This window comes from Schistocerca serialis, chromosome 1 (genome assembly GCF_023864345.2).
Source record: "Schistocerca serialis cubense isolate TAMUIC-IGC-003099 chromosome 1, iqSchSeri2.2, whole genome shotgun sequence".
Taxonomy (NCBI): domain Eukaryota; kingdom Metazoa; phylum Arthropoda; class Insecta; order Orthoptera; family Acrididae; genus Schistocerca; species Schistocerca serialis.
In genome coordinates this window covers 1,123,292,112-1,123,318,925 of record NC_064638.1, presented here as the reverse complement: position 1 = coordinate 1,123,318,925, position 26,814 = coordinate 1,123,292,112, and the positions used below count along the sequence as shown (strand labels likewise).

The 26,814-nt window shown below is 37.9% G+C and overlaps 1 protein-coding gene across 1 annotated transcript in view; it reads left to right on the top strand.

Annotated features, from left to right (window-relative positions):
- The window catches only part of LOC126416836 (E3 ubiquitin-protein ligase listerin), a 146,783-nt gene that overhangs the window by 107,099 nt on the left and 12,870 nt on the right, over positions 1–26,814 (top strand). The window contains exons 17-20 of the mRNA XM_050084722.1: positions 10,174–10,366; positions 11,628–11,909; positions 16,512–16,689; positions 18,604–18,780. Of these exons, the coding sequence (XP_049940679.1) occupies positions 10,174–10,366; positions 11,628–11,909; positions 16,512–16,689; positions 18,604–18,780 (830 nt within the window). The remainder of the gene's footprint in view (positions 1–10,173; positions 10,367–11,627; positions 11,910–16,511; positions 16,690–18,603; positions 18,781–26,814) is intronic.

The window sequence follows — 26,814 nt, the reverse complement described above, 5'->3', positions numbered from 1 at the left end:
TTTTTTCAAGAATTTTGGATTAAGCTGTCAGAAGATAGAATGGGCAGTAATTGTTAGCATCAGACCTATCGCCTGTATTATGCAATGGTTTAACAATAGCATATGTCAGTCTATCTGGGAAAATGTCGTGTTTCAGTGAGCTGCTAATGTTTTCTCATTTTTTTAGCAGTCCACAAAACAGGTAATGCATCATGAACTACTCCAGCAGTTGTTGCGACATTGCCAATAAATGTCCCTTACGAGTTGATTGTTTCATTTACAGATAAAAACAAGATTAAGTAGCTGATATCATCTCTTATTTCTTGTATTGCATGAAAAGAATTATTTTATTGAAAATTAGTAAAGAACAGGGTTGTAATTTGGGGTCTCACTTTTGCGGCAAGCAAGTATAAGAAATTTATAAAAATATGTTTCTTCATAATAAACTAAACTAAATGAAAATCTGTGGAACTACAGATCTACATAATTTTATGTTCTCAGTTTAAAATATTTTTGTGTTATGTATTTAATAAGAAATTTATAAAAATATGTTTCTTCATAATAAACTAAACTAAATGAAAATCTGGGGAACTACAGATCTACATAATTTTATGTTCTCAGTTTAAAATATTTTTGTGTTATGTATTTAAAAGTTACAGGGAGGGGGTGTTAGTTGACATACACAAACTAATTCCATTAAATAAATTTTTTAACTTACCTCTTCATAAACTTTGCCAAGGTAGTTTTTATTTATTGTTGATTCATCAGGAACTTTTCATTCAGAATATTTTTCCAGGAACGTTCAAAATTCTACATTATTTAACTTATTCAGAGGGCCGTTGGCTGAAACTAATGCTTTGTGTATATCTTCCAAAAAACTGTCATTGACATGATTTCCACACCTGCTTGCAGAAAATACTGCTGGTGAGGTTGTTTAGCTCTTGGAGACATTTCTATTAACAGCATTTCTATGAGCAGCTGCTTGCAAATGATGTGCAATCTGGAATTTTTTGTCCTTGGGTGACTGTAACAGTGGTATAAAAATAGTGTTAGTTTAAAATAGAGCAATACAACTTATGTGTTTTTCACATATGTGGCACAGTACCATATTTCTGTCTGTTCTTAGTCAAAACAAATAAGTTTTACTGCTCTTTTCCTTCAGCATTGTACTGTTCTGTCTCCTCTTGCTCACACTTCAGAAATTATAAGTAACAGCACACTAGTTAGAAATTAAAAGTTAACTGAAAATGACACTTTTTAATTCATGGAAATGTTATCGTCACAGCAGATGGCTTCATTTGAAACGTAATAATGATGTGAAGACCACACCAAACTTTAAATGTTTGCCACATGATTATTGAGCACAGTTTTGTTTATGGTAAGCTGTTGAGCGGCGTATTTTTGTGCTATATCAGGAACCAGTCATTGTTGATACCTATGATCTCATTCCCCCACCCTGTATGGATTTAGAATCATAATAAATTACAGTCCTTGTACAAAAAAGAGCAATAAAAGAGAAATTTGCTCACGTCTTCCTCTTCTTCTTAAAGTATCTTGGTGAACTATTTATATTTGAAGAATCATTGTTGAAGAGGTAAAATATATCCATAAATATTCACATATTAGTTAAATATGCAGTAGCCCCTTATATATGCACTATCAAGGAAATATGCAAAAATGTGAGCTCTAGTCATCATTTCTTCACTGCATTGTGCTGGTTGTGATTTCATGTTTGTCCTTCTTGTTTATGTTGTTCATTGACAGCCACTGTTTGTATATTTTATTCCATGGTTTCTGCAGTTTCAAGGTCCTTGAAGATCTGGTTCTGAGGAAGGTAAGGCAGTGGTAAGACATTGGACTCACATTTAGGAGCGTGGAGGTACAAATTCCCGTTCGCCCATCCAGACTTTTCCTGTGGTTTCCCTAAATTTCTGAAGGTAAATGCTTGGGTGGTCTCTTTAAAAAAGAGACAGCTGATTTTCTTCTCCAGCCCTCTGCACATGCACTACATCTCCAGTGACCTTGAAGTCAGTGGGACACTAAACCTTGATCGCCGTTCGTGGACATCTGCTTGTTCCAGCCATCGTGATCTTTCCTCGTGAACTCTTTTGAGAGCTTTTCCAGTTCAAATGTCCTCGAGAATCCTAGTGGAAGCCATTCTTTTCCTATGACCATACTACCACAATTGCTTCAGTCTTCTGAAGACTCCATTCCAGTGCTAGCTGTTGCTGAATATTCTCATTTATTACTTGATGCGTATTTGTCTTTTGTAGGAAGGAACAAAGGAACTTCATCTCTCTTTTCTGGAGACAACTATCAGTTTGTGTAGCAATTGAGCATCTGTTACTACATGCAATCAATATGTCAGTATATATACAAGATATGGTAGATACTGCTTAGTTTTAGAAGTGTGTGAAAATGTTCTGTCCCTATCACCACAGAACACCTTTAATGAGGTAAACAACCATGAGTCTGCTCGAGTGTTATTTGGAGATTGTATCTATCAGTTCGTATGGAGGTCAAGTTACATAACTTCTTTCAAGTCTAGAAAGAAAGAAAGAATGAAAAGAAAAATAGTAGCTAAAAAAATACTGAGATGAACAGGAAAGGGAACTGAAATCCACATTTATTGCAACTGACTCACATGACAATAGAAATCTCTCACAAATTGTGGTATTTAAAGAGCAAAAAATGAACCCACAAGAAGAATAGTCATAAAACAGCATGAATATCCTACAGTAGCCACAAAAATAATTGTGAGCATTTTTAATTATTGTCCTCTTGAATATTCTGGGACTGGCTCATGAAATAATATAAAGTTTGTTTATAGTTTGATCAAATTCACATGTTTTCATAAGTAATGCCAGAAAGCAAAAATGTGTATCTGTAATAACACTGAACTAATTGTTGTTGTAACAGCTGTCATCACATTTATGCACTAGTAAGAAGGGAAATTTCAATGTTATGTAATTACTACTAGCTTTAGTCGTTACTCATTAATTGAAGTTCCCCCCAAAAGATCCAGGAAAACTTATGATAGTTGATTTATGAAGAGCCAGTTATCAAACAATGGATGTTACCTCATGAGTTCAACTTGAAAGCTGGAGTGTTGTTCCATTATTAGATCCATTGTGAAGTGCAAACCAAAATCTAAATTGCAGTATTAATTTCATTGGGCAACAAAAACACATGAACGATATCTGTTCAGAACAAGATGTAAATTTAATGTTCTACACTTGTACACTATGTGATCAAAAGTATCCAGACAACCATCAGAAACATACGTTTTTCATATTAGGTGCATTGTGCTGCCACCTACTGCCAGGTACTCCATTATCAGCGACCTCAGTAGTCATTAGACCTCGTGAGAGAGCAGAATGGTGCACTCCATGGAACTCACAGACTTCAAATGTGATCAGGTGTTTGGCTGTCTCTTGTGTCATACATTTGTATGTGGGATTTCCACACTCCTAAACATCCCTAGGTCCACTGTTTCTGATGTGGTAGTGAAGGGGAAACGTGAAGGGACATGTACATCACGAAAGCGTACGGGCCGACCCCATCTGTTGACTGACAGAGACCTCCGACAGTTGAAGAGGGTCATAATGTGTAATAGGCAGACATCTATCCAGACCATAACACAGGAATTCCAAACTGCATCAGGATCCACTGCAAGTACTATGACAGTTAGGCGGGAGGTGAGAAAACTTGGATTTTATGGTCGAGCGGCTGCTCATAAGCCACACATCATGCAGGTAAATGCCAGATGACGCCTTGCTCAGTGTAAGGAGCATAAACATTGGACAATTGAACCATGGAAAAACATTGTGTGGAGCGACGAATCACGGTGCACAATGTGGCAATCCTATGGCAGGGTGTGGGTATGGCGAATGCCTGGTGGACATCATCTGCCAGAGTGTGTAGTGCCAACAGTAAAATTCTGAGGTGGTGGTGTTATGACGTGGTCATGTTTTTCATGGAGGAGGCTTGCACTCCTTGTTGCTTTGCATGGCACTATCACAGCACAAGCCTACATTGACATTTTAAGCATCTTCTTGTTTCCCCCCTGTTGAAGAGCAATTCAGGGATGGCGTTTGCACCTTTCAACATGATCGAGCACCTGTTCATAATGCACGGCCTGTGGCGGAGTGGTTGCACGACAATAACATCCCTGTAATGGACTTACCTGCACCTATAGAACACCTATAGAACACTTTTGGGATGTTTTGGAACGCTTACTTCGTGCCAGGCCTCACCAACTGACATCGATGCCTCTCCTCAGTGCAACACTTCGTGAAGAATGAGCTGCCATTCCCAAAGAAACCTCCGCATCTGATGGAACATATGTCTGCGAGAGTGGAAGCTGTCATTAAGGCTAAGGGTGGGCCATCACCATATTGAATTCCAACATTGCCGATGGAGGGTTCCACGAGATTGTAAGTCATTTTCAGACAGGTGTCCGTATACTTTTGATCACATAGTGTATATACTCACATGTCCCAGGAGGAATGGTCAATATTCAGGGGTATGAGAGGAATGCTCATTTGAAACAAAATACTTCGTATGGACATATGCCCTATTCCAAATGGTTTCTGAGATAGAAAACATTTAATGTATATTTGTTTTTTGGGCTCATGGCATGCACACATGTGTCCTACCCACATAGTCTGTTTGGTGTTTTAATTCTAGCCCAACCTACTTGATTGCTTTCAGCCTCTTTGATCGGAATATCTTTCTGCCATTAAACAAGCCTGCGCAGTTATACATGGTGTGTTGTGACGGAAGGATTGAGAGTGTATCAGAGAGAAGCATTGGTTCCCCGTGTTCGTACAAAATGCTGGCTAAAATGCCGCAAATCTGTGCCAATGAAGAATGTGCAGATAGTGCATGTTTATTGCTTCTGCGATTGTAGTGCTCCTGCTGCTGTTGAAAAATACCGTCGGCACTTTCTGTCATGTCGAGTTACTGATCTGGAAAGCTTACCAGAGTTTTCAGCACATTACATGAAACAGATAATCTTTAAAGTTTCAATTTTTCTTCTGAATCTGTAGTTTTCAGTTAAATTTTTGTAACAACAACATGCTGAAATTGTGCACTGTAGTCCTACCAAGAGCATGTGGCAACTTTCTGCATATATCTACCCCCAACGAACACTTTTATGGCAAATATTACATGCAAAAAACTTGTACCAATGCAGAGACAGCATGTTCACAATTGTCACATTGGTGACAATATGACATGATTTGAATTTTGTCACTGGCAATCATCGTTTGCTACCATTAATACTATTCACTGGTGAAGCCACATTTACACGGAATGGAATCAACAAGTATGCAAATCACTGATGGTTTTAGGAATAACCACACACTACAGTGGAAACCAATTTCCAAGTTTGTTTTGCGATCAGTGTTTGGTGGGATATGAGTGATAAAATGTTGATAGGTCCTATCATTTAAGAAGAGCGAATGATGGAACAGAATTACTTGCATTTTTGGAAAATTCACTTGTTGAACATCTTGAGGAGATTTATTCGGCGATGCAGATTGTAACGTCAGGCTGTATACGACCCAGGACAACCGGGAGATCCGGGAAAGACCCGGGAATTGTTTAGAATTCTAGGAATTTTTCATCGTTTTAGTTTTCAGTTAAATTTTTGTGATTTTGATTGGTAAGAACCAATACTCTAACAAAGGATATTACTGTATCCCGCTACTGCGGAATAATACTGCAGCAACAAAACATGAACGAGAAGAAACGAAAATAAAACTTAAGTTGCAAAGGAAATGCGTCACATACAACAACAAAACACAGTGCTCATATAAGCGTCTGCCAACAGCAAAGTTTGTCAAAAGCTTTAGGAAGACTGTGCAATTCTTCATAACAACATATTGCCTCTGATGAGCCTGATGTGACAACTGTTTAAATTAGATTCGTCTGAGCAGTTGTGGGCGGGCTCTTGCGCATGCGCAGTTGAGTCGCGTATGAGTAGTACCTTCTCCCGCTTCTGGTTACAGAAGTGTGGCTGGGCGCCACTATCTAATATTGCTCCAGTTCAGAAATACAGTAAATCCGGGGCTGATGCTTAGAGCAGTCTGAGTTGTGGTGGGGAGGTGTGTCATCTCGACGTGACCTGTGTATACATCAGTGATTTTATTGTTTCCTCTTCGTTTATGGCTCTCACGTTAAATGAAAACGAAAAGGATTTTTGTGACTGGGAGCTATCAAATGAATTAAAATACGTTCGCATAATTACAGAAGGCTAAAATATGTTATTAGTTTCAGATTTTATTTCCACCTTTCTGACAGGCAAGCATAATTGCCTTACAGAGCAATGAAGTTATTTTTGAAGGTTTGCTAAAGAGATTTGGCTTTTATTAATCTTTTCTGCTGAGGCAGTCAATTTATTTGAAACAAAGTGTTTAGTTTCACACTATTGGCTAGTTTCAACTGTTCACTATATTTCAAGTACACTTATGGCATTATTCCGTAATAAAGAACCGAACATGAGGTAATACAGTACTGGTGCTCCAAGAGAATTTACATCTGAACCTGGACAAACAAATGTGCACTTTAAACCGAATTATGCATTTTAGTATGGTGCACGAAATTCCGATGCTCTTGAAGTATCCTCTGATGTCTTGTTTCTTTTATGACATAATGTAAGATCTTTTAATGTTTTACACATAGGAACATCGGGCTTCCTGCGTCATCTTTGTTTCGCAAGCGTGGTGACGCCTGTTATCTGGCGCTCTCTGCCAACTGCCAAAATGAACCTATTTCTAACAGGACGCGGGAAAATATTGCAAATGGTGGTTTGAAAAGCGTTACATTCAAAGCAAATTTCCTTTTACTCAAGATGAACTATGTGCGAGAAAGTACAATGAATTTCTTAAATCACAAAGCATTTGACTCTCATTTAAAAATCAACTCTTCGAGGAGGACCATTTAGAAGAATTTTTAGCCCAGAAAATCAGACATTTAGGTCATTATTAAAAATTTTACTGGCACATTTATGTGATGTGTCTTAAAGTGTAACACGCACAAAGAAGATCAGCATTATATGTGCAAGCTTAGCTTCTCTTGCAGCTTATTAATCTTCGAGACCAATATTATATGTGAATGCTGTGTATATTAATTTAAACCATTAACTTTTCTTATTTGTGTGTTCTCACTACGTAAGAGTGATGTTGCTATTGGCTGATAACATGCGGTGTTTGGTGGAATCCGAATTTATACCTCTGTAATACAAACATATGCAGCGTACATGTTGCTGAACATCAAAGATCTTTCAAAGAGTCCCCCCCCCCCCCCTCCCCCCTCCCGAGTTTCGTTTTCTAAAGTGCCAGGAAATTCTACGTCGGTATATGAAACCGTAAACAATCAAAGGATTGATGAGTTTTAGAGTGGCAAGGAAGAGTATACTGTCACTTACCACGGAAAAAGTATATTTTGACCTGGGAGAAACTCTATTTTTAACCGGGAAATCCGGGAAAAATCCGGGAATTTTTTTTTTTCCTTGCCCACGTATACACCCTGAATGTACTTCCAGCATGATGGAGCCCATCCACATGTTACCTGACGTACAAGAGGACATCTCAACCATACTTACCTTAATTGCTTTATTGGCTGTGATAGTACAGTTGATTGGCCACCAAGTTTGCCAGGCCTTACACCATTAAATTTTTGTTTACGGAGTTGGATGAAATCTGAATTGTACAAGTGAAAGGTGAATACATGAGATGAAGTGCTTTTTCGCATCATGAACACTGTTGCCCTCATTAGGAAATGTGCAGAGGCACCCAGACAAGCAACACTACATGTTCTTCCAAGTTGGTGGTGTATTCCAACATTTATTGCAAACTGTACAACAGCTTTAATGTGAAATGTATGACAATGGTTAGAGGTAAATTTGTTGAAAATACATATTTTTCAATTAAATCTAACAGTGGAAAATCCAGGATGGAATGTAAGAATATTATGAAAAGGAAAATTGCTGCTCACCATATAGCACAGGTTCTGAGTCACAGATAGGCACAACAAAAAGACACTTACAGTTAAAGCTTTTGACCGCTAAGGCCTTCGTCAACAGTAGACGACACACACACACACACACACACACACACACACACACACACACACACACAAACGCAACTCCCACACACAACTGCAGTCTCAGGTAACTGAAAACACACTGCAAGCAGCAGCAGCAATGCGTGATTGGAGTGGCGACTGGGTGGGGGTAAGGAGGAGGCTGGGATGGGGAGGGGGAGGGATAGTATGTAGTACGATGGGGGTGGCAGACAGTGAAGTGCTGCAAGCTACACGGAGAGGTGGGGAGGGGAGGAAATTGCGGAAAAGGAGATAAATAAAAAGATTGGGTGTGATTATACTTGTAAAATGCATGTTGTAGTGCTTACTGTAGTTGAGTTGGTGTAAATTAATTCCTGACAGCTGTTGTGGGCTGGGTGCGGCAGCTTCACAGTCATACCTCAACCAATAACATAACGCAATTTTTTAAACATAAGGCAACGTCTTGATGTTGTCACATCTCTATAGACAGCTGTTGTTTGACCTGCTGCTGTTAGCACTTCACATTCGAAAGCTGGCAACAGTGGTACAAACTGTCAGTCATTATCTAATGTCAACCCATTTAGAACTGTCGCACATGTGGAGTGTCTTTTAATTGTGCCAGTCTGCAACTTAGCGTGTCTCTTTTACGTTACGTAGCAATCTGTCTTTTCCTGCATTGTTAAACTTGACAATGTACTGAATAAAACAGAAAATAAACGACAATGCGCATTAAATGTGTTCTATCTTGGAAACTGTTTGGAATAGGGTATATGTCCACCCATATGAAGTTTTTTGCTTCAAATGAGCATTCCTGTCATATCCCAGAATACTGACTGTTCCTTCCTGAGACACCCTGTATACTTCACTATTTACAAGATACTGTAGCTAACTTAGGTATAGATCTTCCTACCACATTTCTTTTGTGTAGCACGTTTAACATGGTAAATAGTTTGCGCAGCACACTGACAGAAGTCACCAGTTATAAATCTTAAGTACAAATGTTGTTAATTTTGGAGATAATAAAAATTTATGTCTTTGAAATTATTTCGCCTGAATGCACATATGTCTCTGATCACTCCAAGGTGGCGCTAGGTGTTTACTCATGGTGCGATCAACTTAAAAAAGGTGTCCTGTGCAGATGCTAAATAAGTAAATAAGAAAACATTTAAATGCTAAGTGCGCAATACCAGTACGTCGCAGTATCCCTGTGCTACATGATGGAGCTTGGAAGCTATTTGTATGGTACATAGCTTGGAAGCTATTTGTATGGTACAGGTTGAGAAAAGAATTCTACCTGCATACTAAAAGCTGTACATTATATCTCCCTTGTCACCTACAGTTCTTGATATTGACACACAGTTCCAATATGAGCCCAAGTCTGCAACATATGACTGTCTCACATTAATCCTTAGTTCCGGCCTTTCAGTCAGTGCCAATACAAGAATGCCTAACAGTGTCACACATGTTTACATGTGTTGAAATGTTGGTATTATATTTCCAGAATAAATCTTATAGTCTGTAATTGAGTATCCACTGTTTCAAACCTTCCTGGCAGATTAAAACTGTGTGTAAGATGTGGAACCTATATTTCATAGGCAATGCTCTTACCAACTGAGCTTAAGCCATTTATTTTTGAAACAATGTCCCTTCTTGACCATTTTACAACCTCTCAATATGAAAGTCTTAAGCAAAGATTGAGGCTCTACACAATACTTCTCCTCTGTACCACTAACTGCAAATGGGAAAGCCACAACAAAGATATTCTATTCTTGATTATCAGCCTTTTTTCATCATGTTCCCATATTTTCCTTTAATTTCCTGTTATGTTGTAGTTCTTATTATTTTGAAGTCCTGCACCACATAGCTATTATTTGGGAATGTGAATCTCAACTATTGTAGTCTGTTGTTACTTCCATTCTGCAGCTATTTGGTCTTATCTCATGTGGAAAGCAGATTGTCCTACCTCCCTCCCCATCACTCCTCACCTGAACCTTATATATTTCCATTGCCTTTTCCATGTGCCCGTTCTCTTTGTTTTCAGGTGAAGCACTGGAGAGGTATACAAGTTAGCGGTCCAAGAAGATTTTGTACTCTTAATTAACATCCTTACTTGCTCTGCTTCAGATGCTGCTAAAGAAACAGTTGTGACCCTAGATCGACAGATATTACTCCAAGAAATTGGCAAGTCTCTTATGTGTGCTGATGTTGGGCAGTATCTCCAAGGAAGTCAGCATGAAGCATTCATAGAAAGCTGTGAAAAATTAATTTACTCACCACTAAATGTGCTCCAGCTAACTGGTTTTCAAATGCTGAAAAAGTAAGTTCGATGTAATTTGCATCATTACTATTGGGGTAGCTTTATCTGTCAGTTTGTTGTATTAACTTTATCATTAGTAACTGACTAAACTTTCATAACAGCGGCTATTTCATCAAAGATATTTTTTGTTTTGTGCGTGCCTAATGTTGATCAGTTAGATAATAATTTCGTACCTCAAAGCGCTCTCTCCTCTCTCTCTCTCTCTCTCTCTCTCTCTCTCTCTCTCTCTCTCTCTCTCACACACACACACACACACACACACACACATACACTTTATAGTTGTAAACATCCAAAACTGTGTCTATGGAGTAATCTCAGTTTGAAGTTAATTTTGTGTCTGTAAGATTCTTAAAACTATCAGGTAAGTGGTGAAAGTTTTTTATGGCTGAATATCTCACTCTTTTCGGTACTGCTCTAAGATCAAGTGATGACTAGTTTAAACTATTCCTCATTGTGTTGTTAAATTATTGATGTTACTGTAATGGTCTAGTACATATTATGTAGGCTGTACATCCACAACAACTTAATTCACTGGTGTGCATTCATTCTGCATGATAATACTCAAATATTGCACAAATTCAGGGCAATAAAGTATGTACGTATGTGTATGTCTGGAATCTTATCCCAAACCCCTGGATTGATTTTAACCAACTTTGACACAGAAACAGCCGACATCATGAGTATCAGCACTGTGGGGATTTTAAATTACAAATCCAAAGGTTCGGGATTTGATCCCAAGTCAGTATAGGTGCTGTGACATTTATCATGTTAACCTCTGAGTTTGTAAAACATGTATTTTACACCATGGTTAAGATTTCGTGTTAAATTGTAATTTCCACCTTGTTAAGGAGCAGTTTTCAGTGAAAATGCAGTAGAGGCTACCATTTTCAGTGAGAGCATACATATTAAGTCACTATGATGCTCAAACAAACCCTTTCTAAATGTCAACATCTGACTTATATTGCACTGTAATTTTAAGTAGTGTGTGTTATGATCTGTTACTTGGTATTATTATATTAACATCAACACCCAACACCTTGAAGAATGAAATGCTGGGTGTGTGTGGAGAAAGGGGGGGGGGGGGGGTGCGTTCACATAAAGGGCATCATTGTAATTGTAAAAGTAACTCTTGTTAACTTTTATTTCAGATCTCATTTGATAGATCTGTTGTGTGGAGGTAATTTTTCATTTCATATCACTTCATATATTATATTTGCTACTTATTATTGCACACAGATTATCTCGGTTTCTGTACTTTCAGGTTGGTGCCATTCTTTTCTGCGAAAGATTCAAGCATGGGGCAAGTGACTGGCGAGGAGATGCCCACTCCGGGCCTCAGCCTCCTGACCAGTTTGCTGGACAGAGGTGAAGCTGCGACCGGTGCTCTGCTTAGTGAGCTGCGTATGGGCGAGAGCTGCACTCTTGAGCCGTTCACAGAGTCACATGCCTACTGCAGTGCCTATCTGCTGCTGTGGTCACTGACCCTGGAGCTCTGTGCTCATGCATCGCCGCAGCTAAGATACCAATATGCAGCTAAACTCAGGTACTGCATTGTTTTTTATCTCCCATGTTCTTCTCCTTCCTCATTTACTTTACCACACAAGTCTCACTTTTAGCACAATGTAACGAAACAGGCTGTATTGGGTCATGCGGTGTACCCAATACAGCAGATTTCGCAGTTTGCGATACACACTAAAACAGATGTGGGTAGTGTATAAAGACGCTTAGTGAATAAGGTCACTTAGTGCAACTTTGTGAAATAGTGTAACACACCAATTACTGTAAATTAATGTACAATTAGGATAAGTCATTACCACTTTGATATGAATTTCGGGATGTTTTGAAGAGAAAGAACAAGATCAGGAGTCAGTGTTAATAGTGTATAAATGTTAATAACCTTTTTCATTCAGTTTTGTTATAATAGTTCAATTTGTAAAATTCATTGTTTACCATAACATAAATTAACTCTGTAAACCATTAATTTTGGAAAAGCCTAACATTTATGTATCTTTGCAAGTCAGGACAACATATTCGTATGGAAATCACCAACTATAAAAAAAATCTGTAACTAAACTCGTAATTAAAGTTTCTGGAACATTCTATAGAGAAATTCAGCGCAATGTCCACATATTACGAAAACTAGAGAAGATTCATTTAAATTGGAGACCTAACCTGGTTCAGAAAGACAGTTTGTATCATAAATAATGTTAGAAGAACGATTCATTAATCTTTTGTAACACAATTTAAAGATTTTGGGTTGTACGTAATTATTCCGCATTTTAGCCTTCAAATGTTGTAAAAAAGTCACAACGTAATATTGTCAAATACCGTAATTGTTAAAAGATGTATAAATTCACATTGTCCAAAAAGCCAGAGAAGAGCGGTTGGAGGATTAGCTGGTGTGTTGCTGTACCTGTTAAGTTATGACAAATAACCAAGTGTTCCTAACAGATTAATTGCTGTACGTCTGGTAGTGACCCAAGACTTTCTGCAGTGAAGCTATCACCTCCAAAAATGCAAAACATGCTGTACTTCTGGATCTGGTTACATTTTAACATGTACTGTTTCCACTGTTACTGCTGAAATATAATGTTACTCATAGTACCACAGCATGTTGTTGTTGTTGTTGCAGTCTTCAGTCTGAAGACTGGTTTGAGGCAGCTCTCCATGTCAGAGTACCCTGTGCAAGCCTCTTCGTCTCTGCATAACTATTATAACTACCATCCACTTTAACTTGCTTGTCTCCCTCAACAGTTTTTACACCCCCCCCCCCCCCCCCCCAATTCCTTCCATTTCATTTACATCCTGCCAGCCACCTTACAGTGTGTAACGGAGAGTACTTTGTCTTCCAGTGTCACAACCCCCTTTTTCCTGTTCCAGACACAAATGGTTTGTAGGAAGAATGATTGGTTGTAGGGAAGAATGATTGCTGTTAATCTTGTGTGTGGGCTCATAACTCTCTAATTTTATCTTCATGGTCCTTTTGTGAGTTATACGTAGAAGGAAGCAATATATTGTTTGACTCCAAGAGGACACTCTCGGAATGACCACTATGTGACACAGAATGCCTGTCTTGCAACATCTGCCACTAGAGCTGATGAGCATTTCTATGATGTCCCCACACCCACCAAGTGAACCTGTGACAAAATTTGCTGCTCTTCTTTGGATCTTCTCAGTTTCCTCTTATCAATCCTGTCTGGTACGAATCCCAGATGGACAAGCAATATTCAAGTATCGGTTGAACAAGTGTGTTGAAGTTATTTTCTTTTTTTGGTTGACTACAATCACTGAGGATTCTTCCAATGAATCTGTCTGGCATCTGCCTTATTCACAAATAATTTTATTTGGGCGTTACACTTCAGATCACTCAGTATGCATACTCTTAGGTATTTTATGGACGTAACTGCTTCCAGTGATTGTTCCACAATTTTGTAATTGTACAATAAAGGGTCTTTCTGTGTATGTAGTCACAATATGTTACATTTGTTTATGTTGAGGGTCAAATGCCACTCCCTGCACCAATTGTTGATCCTCTGCAAGTCTTTCTGCATTTCACTGCATCTTTTTACTGTTGTGACATTTATGTGTAAAATGGCATAAAGCCTTGTGGACTTTATCTACTAGGTAATTTATATATGTTGTGAAAAGTAGTAATCCTATAACACTCCCTTGGGGCATGCCCGAAGTTACTTTTACCTCTGAAGACTTCTCTCCTTTGAGAGTGACGTGCTGTGTTCCATGTGCTAGAAACTCTTCAATCCACACACATGTTTGTACTGATATTCCATATGCTCACATTTTGTTCGTTAGGCGGCAGTGTGGAAATGTATTGAACACCTTCAAGGAACATAGTATTTACCTGAGTGCCTGTATCTACTGTTTTCTGGGCCTCGTGGGCGAACAGAACGAGATGGGTTTCACACAATCATTGTTTTTGGAACCCATGTTGATTCCTACAAATTTTCAGGCTTCGCAACTGTTGTAATTCGTGAGCATGAAGTATGTTCCAAAATTCTACAGCAGACCATTGTCAGATATACAGGCCATAATTTTGTGCACTATTCAAGACCCTTCTTGAAAAAAGTGACAATTCCTTGATGCTTCTGGATGTAGCCTGTCAACCAAACCCTTCTATTTGTGTAGTTGTGCCACAAATTTCTTTTTGCCTTATTTGAGTCAGTACATCTTTGTTAAGTAAACTGTCAAATCTTCAACATTCTTCTGTAGCACCACATTTCAAAAGCTTCTATTCTCTTCTTATCATACAAGTTTCACTTCAGTACAAGGCTATATTCCAGAAAAATGCTTTAATTCCTAACATTTAAATTTATATTTAATGTTAACAGTTTTATTTTACAGACACATATTTCATACTGTTGCTAATCTCCATACTTGCAATTTTTCCAATAGAGAAAAACGCTTCTGTTGAATTTGGGGCTCCAGTAAAGATGGCTTGGAGCTGCCAACCTGTAATGCTACTGACATTTCTTTATTCATAAAATGTATTTCCCATTAACAGCTATGTTCTCAATGATTATATACTCAGATGTGATTGATTTCAGAGTTACTAAACTCCATCATTGGGCCCCATACCAGATGCCTTTGAATCACAGATATCACAATTTGTTGCTCAGAAGCTCACTTGTATCTAACATCCAGCATGTAGATGTGCTGATAAGTCAGTGCAGTGATGCCACAATACAGGTCAAATTGGATAATGCTGAGAGAGTCAGAGAGAGACAGAGACAGAGAGAGAGAGAGAGAGAGAGAGAGAGAGAGAGAGACAAATGCATTTACATCTCATTAACAAAATTGAAGTATGTTTCTTATATAATGATGTTTTTCTCTCACTAAATAGATACTCTTCAATTTGTATAAAAATAAAACTGCGAGAGGCATTCAATAAGTAATGCAGCCCTTTTCTTCTTCTTCTTTTCTTTAAGCGCGGAATTTATTGTGGGAGATTGTGGAATACTCCTGCTACAGCTCTTATAGTTTCATGAAGTTTTGGTCGATTGGTAGATGACGGCATTATATATAGCTTCAAAATGGCATCTGTAATAGAGGTGCATTCCAAGCAGAGAGCTGTCACTGAGCTTTTTTTGGCAGAAAACCAGAGCATTGCAGATACTCATAGGCACTTCCAGAATGTCTACAGGGACCTGGCAGTGAACAAAAGCATGGTGAGTTGTTCGGTAAAGCATCTGCTATTGAACAAGGATGCGCCAACCTATCTGATCTGTGTGCCTACCAACCACACACAGCTTCAGGAAGTTGAAGAACTGACTTCAGTGTGTTCATTGGCAGAAAAACGCAAATGAACATCTCCTCCTCCATGGCAATGCAAGGCATCATACGAGTCTGCACCGAGCGAGGTGGCGCAGTGGTTAGCACACTGGACCCGCATTCGGGAGGACGACGGTTCAATCCTGCGCCCGGCCATCCTGATTTAGGTTTTCCGTGATTTCCCTAAATCGCTCCAAAAAATGCCGGGATGGTTCTTTCGAAAGGGCACGGCTGACTTCCTTCCCCATCCTTCCCCATCCTTCCCTAATCCGATGAGACCGATGTCCTCGCTGTTTGTCTCTTCCCCCAAGCAACCCAACCCAACGAGTCTGCATGTCCGAGAGGAGCTCACAAAACTTCATTGGATTATTGTTCCTCATCCACCCTATAACCCGGATTTCACAGCTTCTGACTTCCATCTGTTTGGTCCAATGAAGGATGCACTCCACAGGAAGCAGTACTTGGATAATGAGGAGGTTACTGACGTAGCAAGACATTGCCTCTGATGTTGATCAGTAGAGTGGTGCCTTGCAGGTATACAGGCCCTACCAGAAAGGTAATGTAAGGCCATCACACTGGAGATTAAGTTGAAAAATGGGGTTTTGGAGCCAAAAAAAGAGTGGAGAATCATATGATGTATTGGAATCTTGAATAACACCAACCTACCTTCAGAAAAAAAGGTGCTGCGTTACTTACTGAACTGTTCCTCATAATAACTGAAGACAATTAATTAAAAAGAAGTACTAATTAAATCAGGGAGTTGAATATGTGACATTATTTCTTTTCTCTGTTGCAGAATAAATCTGTTTTGTGTTACTTCTCTTATACATTTTCAGTATCTGTGAAAAAATTGTTTTAGTGAAAATGGTAGTCTGAGGTGTCTGCTGCAGAACCTGTTTTGCCTAATGCCAGCAGAAGTTCTCAAGGTGTCTGATATAAAGCCAAAACCACCGAAGGCCTTTATGTTTAGTGCGGAACCATCACTTCAGTTTTCAGAACCATGTGACGGGCAGTATTTACAGCATCTGGCATGTTGGGTATGTTTTGAGTTTTTTTCTATAATTTCAGATAAAAGAATGCAGCATTTTATTAAATCTCTCCTGAAGCCTTGTTCTTTTATCGACTTTTACTCCAGAAGTATCCTATTAACTGGAGTTTTGCATTAATTCTGTAATTCCTTCAAATTATCAGTCACTGTTAATGTCCCAGTTGCAACATAAGTTTATTAAGGAATACATTGAATAAATCTCCCCACAGCTACTGTGAGGACTATCTTTAGTTATAGACATGAGCAGTTTTGAGACATTAAATCTTATTATCAAATTATGGTAAAAAATTGAACAGTATGATTCAGTGCACAGCCAGGTGTGTGTGTGTGTGTGTGTGTGTGTGTGTGTGTGTGTGTAGACAGAATTCTGCTAGGTATGCAATAATGTGGAAAATAATTTTTAAAAAAATCCATCATAACATTTACATCAGTTCAGCTGCTTCGAGTGACTTCCACCAGATTCATGAACAGCGTGCATATTCTTAGTGTGGATATCTCATTACAACTGAACTGAATTGCATGTATTTTACCGAACATTTTCTAGACGTTATTGATGAAGTTCAAAGTTGTCTTATTCAAGGCACTCTATCAACATCTGCAATGTTGGAAGCTCCTTGACATACTTGTCATGTAAAAGCGTCTACTGGCGAACTCCAGTCACCGCATGCCACGCATGGAGCACCTCAAACAGAATAATAATACCACTCAAACAGATATATGTACTCACATAATACCACATGCAAAATGTAGACCTGTGTGCTGTTGTAATATTAAAAACTCCACAATTAACTTATTTATAGGAGACAACAAGAGTACAGAAAACTTTGCACTTTTTGTCTTAAAAGGGGAAATTCCCCAAATTAATTAAATGAAATTGTGTACCCTCACAGTGTGTGTGTGTGTGTGTGTGTGTGTGTGTGTGTACAAAACTCCATGTAATAAAATGAACTGCATCCCTACTTGAAGCATGCATGGGAAACGCTAAATTTATTGTCTATATCCCACAAAACGTGACTGAGGGAGAGTTCAGATGTATGCTTCAAGAAGGGATGCAGTTCGTTTTAATGCATGGTGTTTTGGTGATGGCCAGACATACAAGAAAAGCTTGTCTGATTGTTGCGTATCCTACAATTTATTAATTAGCCATCCACTTAATGATCTACTTAACATCATGTAATAATGTGGTTGAATGTCTATAAACAGGTCATGTCAATAGACAAGCAAAAGAGTGTTAACAATGCTTGTGGTAGGATTATTCGATGTATTCCTGTTCCACTTCAGCCACAGATCATCAAAAAAGTCAGGGTGAACTAAGCCTTGTGCAAGCTTTTTAATTTTAATCTTTATTCAGATTTCAAAATACTTTATTTTGGGGTCGACAAAAAAAAAGTCAGCATTACTTGTGGCACTGTCAATGTTTGAAAAGAGACATAAAGTCTTGAAAGATATCAATGAGCATGGTCAATTAATATTCACAAATTGCAGAGAGTAGTGATGTTGTGATCAGCACTGTACTTAGACATCAATTCTAGTTTAAATATGATCTGAGGATGGTTGCTAGTGAACCAGAGCTGGAAATCATTGTATCATAATTACATTTTATCTTGATCTAGACCATTTTAATTTATAATGGAGCATGGTGCTCTTACACAGTGAAAGAATGGCTGGATAGTACTTTATTATTTATCCATTACATGGGACAATTCAATTAATGTATTCATTTTTTTTCCCTCAAATCTGATGGTGATATCTGTCTAAATGTGTAATTTACAGTTGATGATGTTCTGAACAATTCTCTTATTGTGTAACTAAGTTTTGTTGAGCTGCTTTTTCTGGTACAGCTTTCCTTGGTAAGCACTGTTGTCTGTTTGTTTGTTTGTTAGGTATTCGTGTGCTGTTGCAGGTATACTTTTCTACTTTAAGGCGGCTGCCTGCTATGGTGCGCCAGTGGTGGGGAGAGGTGGAGCCCCGTGTTGCTAATATGGTTGACAAAGTGACATCTTGTTACGTATCGCCATTGCTTTGTATACAGGAGATGCAGGCTGTTCAGCAGCAGGATGTCAAATACAACAACATGCAGGTACTTAAAAACTGTTTAAATTGGCTTGCAGTATTCCATTTTATCAGGCATCACTGTAGGACTGTGGAGGTTATAATGATGGTGTATTTGTCTGTGAGACAGTTTTACTAATCTATTTTATTTGCTGTATCTCACTAACATATTTTATTTTCTATAATGTTTTTCAAGGTTAACACACTCATCATCAGCTGTTAAATTCTAGAATTTTGCACAAAATATTTGCTTTGTTCATATATTAATTAATAGTAAATTATAGTTATAATACATATAACAAATTGTACAAAAGAACACCCATGATGGAAATATATGATGACTAGTAGCAACAAACAGAGCTTATCTCTTTGAGGATGTCCATGTTGAAATTGGTACCAGTGATAACAAGGCAGTGGCAGCAACAATGACTACCGAAGTACAAAGGATGACTAAAACGAGTAGAAAGATTTACATGCTCAATAGGTAACGGGCAGTCGTATCGTATTTCACAGAGAAACTCAGTACATGCACCTCTGTGCTGGAGCATGTAGAGGAATTGTGGATCAAGTTCAGAAAAATAGTTGACCATTCACTGGATATATACACAGTAGAAAAGTTTGTGTTGGAAAGGAGTTTGTATGTTCAGTAAATAAGCTTATAAATAAATAGCAGTTCATCAAATTACCCTCAATTAGGAATGTGGGTGCACTCAGTGACTGTGATATGATGTACAAATGATAGAGCACAGCAATCGGTCATACTTTTTTTTTTTTTTTTTTTTAGGTTTTATTGCTCAAATATGGATTTTGGCTATTGCCTGGCCATTATCAATGCACTATTTCATAGTATCAATGCACGTCAGTCCGCTGTTGTTCAGGTATCTGTCGCAGTTCTTTCGGTGCATGATAATGGCTAGGCACTAGCCGAAATCTGGATTTGCCCAATAAAACCTGCAAAAAGGGTCGACAGATTGCTGTGGTCTGTCATTTGTAAACAGCAATTACTAGACAGTTGGGTTACATATAAATGTGGATTACATATAGATCTTAAATTAAACACAGGTCTGTCAAAAGTGAAATGCATGAAGACTTCGACAATTACTACAGAAAGATATTATCTAAATAACTCTTAAAACCCAAAGAAATTCTGTTCATATGTGAAGGCACCATAATTAGTGTCCAGGCACTTGTACATGACAGGAAGTGCAATTGAGGGCATCAAAGCAAAAACAGAGACACTGGATTCGAAAAACAGAGACAATGAACTCCGTTTTGCTTTACAAAGGAAGATACAAAAGCATCCCCAGTTCAGTTCTCGCTCCACTGCAAAGATGAATGATAGGTAGAAGTTTCACTGGTACAGAAGAATTGTTGCTGCAACAGGCAAAAGATGCATTTTCTTGGTGCTGCACAGTTTCGCAATTTTTACTGAAATAAGCTCCTGCTGTGGTCTTCTTCTTGGGCACACCATTGTAGAAATTGGCCCAGAAACAGCTAATTAAAACAGCTGTACAATATGTGTGTTTATTAATATGTAAAAGCCAACTTCAGAATTTTCCTTTGTGCGAGCAAGATGTGAGCAAGATTAATGTACTGATTTGAAATTCTAGATCCGCGTATTTTACCATCTGTGTTGCTTCTGCATAATCTTTCATTGATTGTATCAGTACCCATTTGTATTATGGTATATTGTAAAATTTTGAATATTCACGAGTGCCACGATAAACCCATACTGTTATCATCAATTGTAGGCTTAAACTTACTTGTGCGCTTTTAAAATTTTTGAGAGCAGCAGGCCTATCTTTGTTCAGAACAGTAATTCTCTAATTTCATTGTATAATTATGTAAGAAATAGATTATTTTTGAGAATTTTCAGATGCAAAGAATAGTCCACCCAAATTTCATAGTACTCAAAACTGATCCAAACATCAATCAAAAACAAAAACAGTAAAAATCCAGGCAAAGCTGCATACACAATTGCAACAGAGCAATGTGCAATGCAGGTGTGGTTGTGAAGGGAAAAATTTATTTTATTATTATTATTATTATTATTATTATTATTATATTCCCACCCACCACCACCAGTCATGTCACAGATTCCAGTGTTACTGCCTAGACTGAGGATAGTTTACAGGCTTAAAGAGTTTTCACACCAATGAAAAACATTTAAATTGTTTTATTGAATTTTTAGTGTTAGGCAAAGTGCACATTATGTACCAAGTAGATATTGCTTGCCACATTAATATAAAGACATACAATGACAGTGTGTCAAAGAATCGGTATAGTGAGTAAACTTATAGACTAAATTAAGTTGTGCAGCAAATTTGAGCTTGCCTTAAGGGGCACTGATGAAATAGGAAAATCCAAAAACCCAATAATTTTTTGGGGGCTACTTGGTCTAATATCAGAACTGAATGCATCTTGAAGGAGCACATTGAAAAATTGGGTTTTCTTAGGTCGGTCCAGAACAGTTCAAAATGAACTCCTTTAACCAATTATGAGATATACCTGAATCTCTGACTGTGCAAATTGTTGTAACTGATCCTAATAATTTGGCATTTGCTACTGGGGAAAATAAATTAAATATTTATTTTTTTTGTACAGCGAAAAAGTCAAATTGCAGATGTTGGTATAGTAACTGTCTCAGCAAGCTAGACAAAAGAAAAGTAAATGAAACACCAGGAAAACTGATAGCTCAACGTTACAACAGTGCTCCTGTTATAAGTGGCCACATAACTGGAGCTTAAGTCAGAATTGAAGAGAAGTGTAAAAATAATTGAAAAGATACCAAGAGTAAGATTTCTTCTTCTGGTTTAATTTTTTTAATATGGTCGTACCTCAATGTGACATTCTGTTTGATGAATTACTGCAAAGGAATATTGATGCAGATAAAAACTGTTGAATGTGTATCTCACTTGGCAATATTTGTTCAGCATGTTAGGCCCATACTTGACATTGACTATAACTGGGAACAAGAGGAACCAAGTGCAAAATGAGGACGTTTCATGGAATCAAGAATGGTTTCTGCACGAGACATCTGTGATCCCATCTTGACTCAAAATCAGTGACCGATTAAGATTTAATGATCACTTGTCAGTTGCAGTGCTCTTTGAATTGTAGTTGTTTTTGGGACATCATATTGTTTTCCCAGAAAAAAAATTGAAAATAGCTGTTAATTCATGAACTGAATGTATTGTACAGCCAAAAGGATTTAGTGAAAGCATCAGGTGCTTTGACCTTATTAGGTTTTCTGCATGAGAAGCGGTAACATTTGTCAAATATCTGGGTGTGACTATTTGAAATGATCTCAAATGGAACGTTCATATTACACAAGTAACGGGTAAGGCGAAGTGTAGATTGTGGTTTATTGGTAGAATCCTGAAGCGATGCAGTCCTTCAACAAAGGAAATTGCTTACAATACTTTAGTTCGTCCAGTCTTGGAGTATTGTTCGTCTGTATGGGACCCTTACCAGTTGGGTCTGATTCAAGAGCTTGAGAAGGTCCAAAGAAGAGTGGCAAGATTCGTAACGGGTACTTTTAGCTATCGTGAGAGCATTACAAATCTCATAGAAAGTGTGAAGTGGGACACACTTGCAGATAGACACATTAAACGAAAGGGGCTGCTCACTAAATTCCAAAATCCAATCTTTGCCGAGCATGTAGAGCATATATTATTGCCACCAACTTTCATATTGCACAATGATCACAATTCAAATGTAGGGGAAATTAGAGCTCGTATTGAGGCTTTCGAACAGTTATTTTTCCCTCGCGCAATCCGTGAGTGGAACAGAGGGGGGGAAATATGACTTTGTCATGAATAGTTCCCCTCTGCCACACACCACTTGATGGATAGTGGAATATATATGTAGATGTAGAGAACAACTTGGCAAAAGATTTCCCTAAAAGTGTTAAACTACTACAGATAATGTGATCTTCCCAGTGGTGACTGGTGAGGCAGAACACTGCTTCACAATGCTAAAGCAGATGAAAATATTCATGCAAAATGCTATGACAGAGAACAGACATTGTGCACTTGCGATTTGTTCTTTTGAAAAAGAAACATTGATCATAAAAATTGCAATGAAACAATCATAGATCATTTTGCACTGCAGAAAGGTGTTAAGAAGCAATTCTTTTGTTATAAATACCTATTTAGCATACTAAATGAAGTCTATAAAAAGTGTGATTACATGTTTATCCACCAGTCACATTCTCCGACACTTTAGCACAGCAGTCCTTGTTAAAAATGACACATTTTGAAGATATCTTTAATGCAGTAGTACATAAACTGCATGTTTGTGTAATGCACAACTATAAATATGAAAACCAACAAATATGGTATGTTATAAATGAAAATAATCAGTTTTTGAAAATGTAATGTAATTACATGGATAAAAAATCTACATATCAAGCAGCGGCAGAAGAACACACATATAAAAGGTATTACAGTTTGCAAGCTTTTGGAGCCCTTGGCTCTTTCTTCTGGGAGAAGGGTTGAAGGGGAAGGAAGAGGGGTGAAGGAAAATGACTGGTGAGGTTTACGAAAAGGGGTGGAGTTCAGAGAAGCTACCCAGAACCCTGGATCAGGAGAGGCTTACCGGACGGGATGAGAAGAAAAGATTTATTATTGGGGAATGTACTGGATGAGATTTGAAAACCTGAGAGCTTAAAGGTGGAAGATACGGTAAAATGCAAGACAGAGATTAGCTAAAACATTGTGGATAAGTTAATAAAAGCAAAAAGCAAAGTGTATTGTATGTGGTGGATGGGGATGGCAAAACATAGACAGGTCAAAAAGTGAAAGCTTTAGAAAACTAAAAGGAAGTCAAGAAATGAATAGTTATTGTGAAGAAATGTTAAGACTGAAGGAATTAACGTAATTAAGGCCAGATGGATGGCAAGAACCAAAGACATGTTGTAGCGCCAGTTCCCACCTGCGGTGTTCTGAGAAACTGGTGTTTGGGAAAAGAATCCAAATGGCACTTGTGCTGAAACAGGCACCAAAGTCACAACTGTCAACCCCTGGTACCGCCCCTGCTGCACGACTTGCTCGATGCACCCTCCTACCACCACCTATACCAACTCTGTAACTGGCAAAACATATCTTATCAAACGGAGGGCCACTTGTGAAGTGACACATCATACACTACCTGTTGGTTGTGTTAACACTGTTCAGCCTTTTACATTGGCAGGACTACCAACAAGTTATCAGTTATCGTGAATGGTCATAGGCAGAGGATGTGCACTGGCAACACATACATGTTGCAGAACATGCTCTAGAAGAGGACAGTCTTGTGATGTTCAGTTAATTGTGGACACCACAAAATCATGAAGAAGATCCCAGCACAGGGGTCAAAATGTCAATCTCATAGAAGAAATATGATTCAGCCTAACAACCCAGAAGATTTTATCTTCAGTAACAACAGCCACGCCGGCCGGAGTGGCCGAGCGGTTAAAGGCGCTACAGTCTGGAACCGCACGATCGCTACGGTCGCAGGTTCGAATCCTGCCTCGGGCATGGATGTGTGTGATGTCCTTAGGTTAGTTAGGTTTAAGTAGTTCTAAGTTCTAGGGGACTTATGACCACAGCAGTTGAGTACCATAGTGCTCAGAGCCATTTGAACAACAGCCACGAATGTCTGCAGACTTACATTAATTTACCATTCTCACATTCACATGGAGAATCCACATGTGGTGTACAAAGACAATCAAGTAAGTAAACTCCATTCGGCTATAAATAAAATCCTGCAATAATGTTACAAAAAATGGTAGTCATAACTAAAGATGGAAAGAATATGGTACAGCTTTTGGACTACTGCCACCACATTAGTATAGGAAACCAATGTCTTTTCACCTGTCATGATCCTGCTCCATAGGTCATCTCCTTCTGCTTCATAGTGGGAAGTTAAGTCGAGAAAAATAGTCATTTGTTGAGTTTTGTACTTCTCAGAAAGTTTGGACGCCATGGTAAGCACAAAACTTGTGGTACCTCAGTTGTTTATTGTCAAACTCAAATAAAACATTGAGAAATCCAAGGAAATTTTTCACTATTTTTTCATCAATTTTCTGTAACATTTGGGTGGTGGCTGCAGTTGCATATCCACTTCTGCCAACATCATTCATCCCACTTCTGTCATCATTATTCATCCAGTCTTCATGTTCCATAGATTCTGTAAAAACAGAAAACTTTAAGGGGTGTGGAAAAGTCATGGTATATGTCAGCAGAAGGTAGGCAAATATAGAAATGTAATATGTATATTATAGTGCTTAATACTATTTGTGGTTGTGTCAGCTTTATTAATCCTAGAAAATTCAAAAGAAAGCTGCTGCTTTGAAAAAGATACTCCTTCCTCAGTTATATTAAACAGCTGCTTTTTATCTCCTATGGTTGCTTAATATTTACTTGAGTAATTTTTTGAAGAAAATAGTTACCTACTTCTGTTAATAAAAGAGTCCTGTTCACTGTTTGTCATGCAGCTTTCAAACAAAGACTGCTGCTTTCTGTGTAGCTAACAGAACTTCTCAGTCCTCAACATGAACATTCGTCTCCACTGTTAAGCAAATGATAGCATTGACATACAACACCTTCACTTATCACATTTAGTCAGTATACAGCATAAATTCCATGAAGAATTCCAACTGTTTTGTGATACTCTGCCACAAAAAATTCTATTCGGATTTCAAATTTGGCAGGATTTTCAACTGCATTGCTCATTTTGAAAGCAATATGGCTTTATCGCTATCACAGCTGTTAGCACACTGACCCACTGCATGAGTCAGTGTAGTGACTATTGAGTTGACTCAACTACTTCCCCTGCTATGTGAAAATTGAGGTTATTTTCCAGATAGTTCTCATAGTAGCCTCTGATCCTTCTCACTGATGTCACTTTGGACCTGTTGCTGGATAGACATATAGTCTGTCTGTTACTAATCTGTTATTTTGCAATTGGACGCAAAATTTGAAAATAAAATTTATTGGTTATAGTAGCTAGTGGACACTGTTACACTACCAGTGTAAGAAGTAATAGATGTGTTGTGCCACTTAAAACGTATAATTTTGATAATGATGAAAGTGACAGTGCCCTAAAGTTTGAGATTGTGTAATGAAATAATTCATCTTGTGAGCTAAGAATATTTTATTTGTGAGAGCTGATATGAAAAACTTACTGCACCAGGCACAAATCTCTATTTGTTCAAATGTGTACCTCTCAAACATCAGTATATTCTTTAGGAGAAAATAAAATTTTCAGAAGTATTTTGTGCTTCATGACACATTACAATAGATGGTTTCCTTATCACAAGTTAGAATACTACCAGTAAACCCCACTCCTATTCTTTAAAGAATGGAAGTCCCTTGTGTAAAATAGCTTCAAACATCCGATTATTTTATAAATAATTTCATGTGTTAAATATTTGAAGCTAAGAATGTAAGCAACAAAAAGTTTAGAAAAATTTGAAATAATATTTAAAGTTTGTCAGAAGTCATTAAGTACTCTCATCCCCAAATGACAGATAATTTAAGTTCCCTTTTAAGCCAAAGCTAGTTTTGCACAAATCACATTGTGCATAACATCAATTCTCCTTAACTATGTATCATACAATGATATAATTTTGGCAGATTCATGCAGTGGTATATGTTGTTACTATCTGCAGAATGTGTTGCAAAAAGAGTTAGTAGTAAAGAAGTAATAAATTAAAATATCATGGCTGATGTTGAAGTTTTACATAACAAGAGTTGAAGTTTTACAGAATGAAGAGTGAAAATGTAGTACACGCTAAACTGTTTTCCTTTAATTATTTTTGTGCTGTGTCAGTGAAAAAGAGTCTCTTATTACATGCAAAGTTTGTTGTGGAAGTCGCTAAGTGCTCTCATAGTGTACAATTGCAGTCTGGGTAATTCACCCACCACAAGATACACTGCCTCAAGACATATACATACAATGGTGGTTTCAAAAGTTCTCGGAATCACCATGAGAGGTCAGCGCTAGCTCAACAAGTTGTTCATATGATATTCATTGGACTATTGTTTGTAAACATGTGCCATGTCAATGCCCTTGGAAG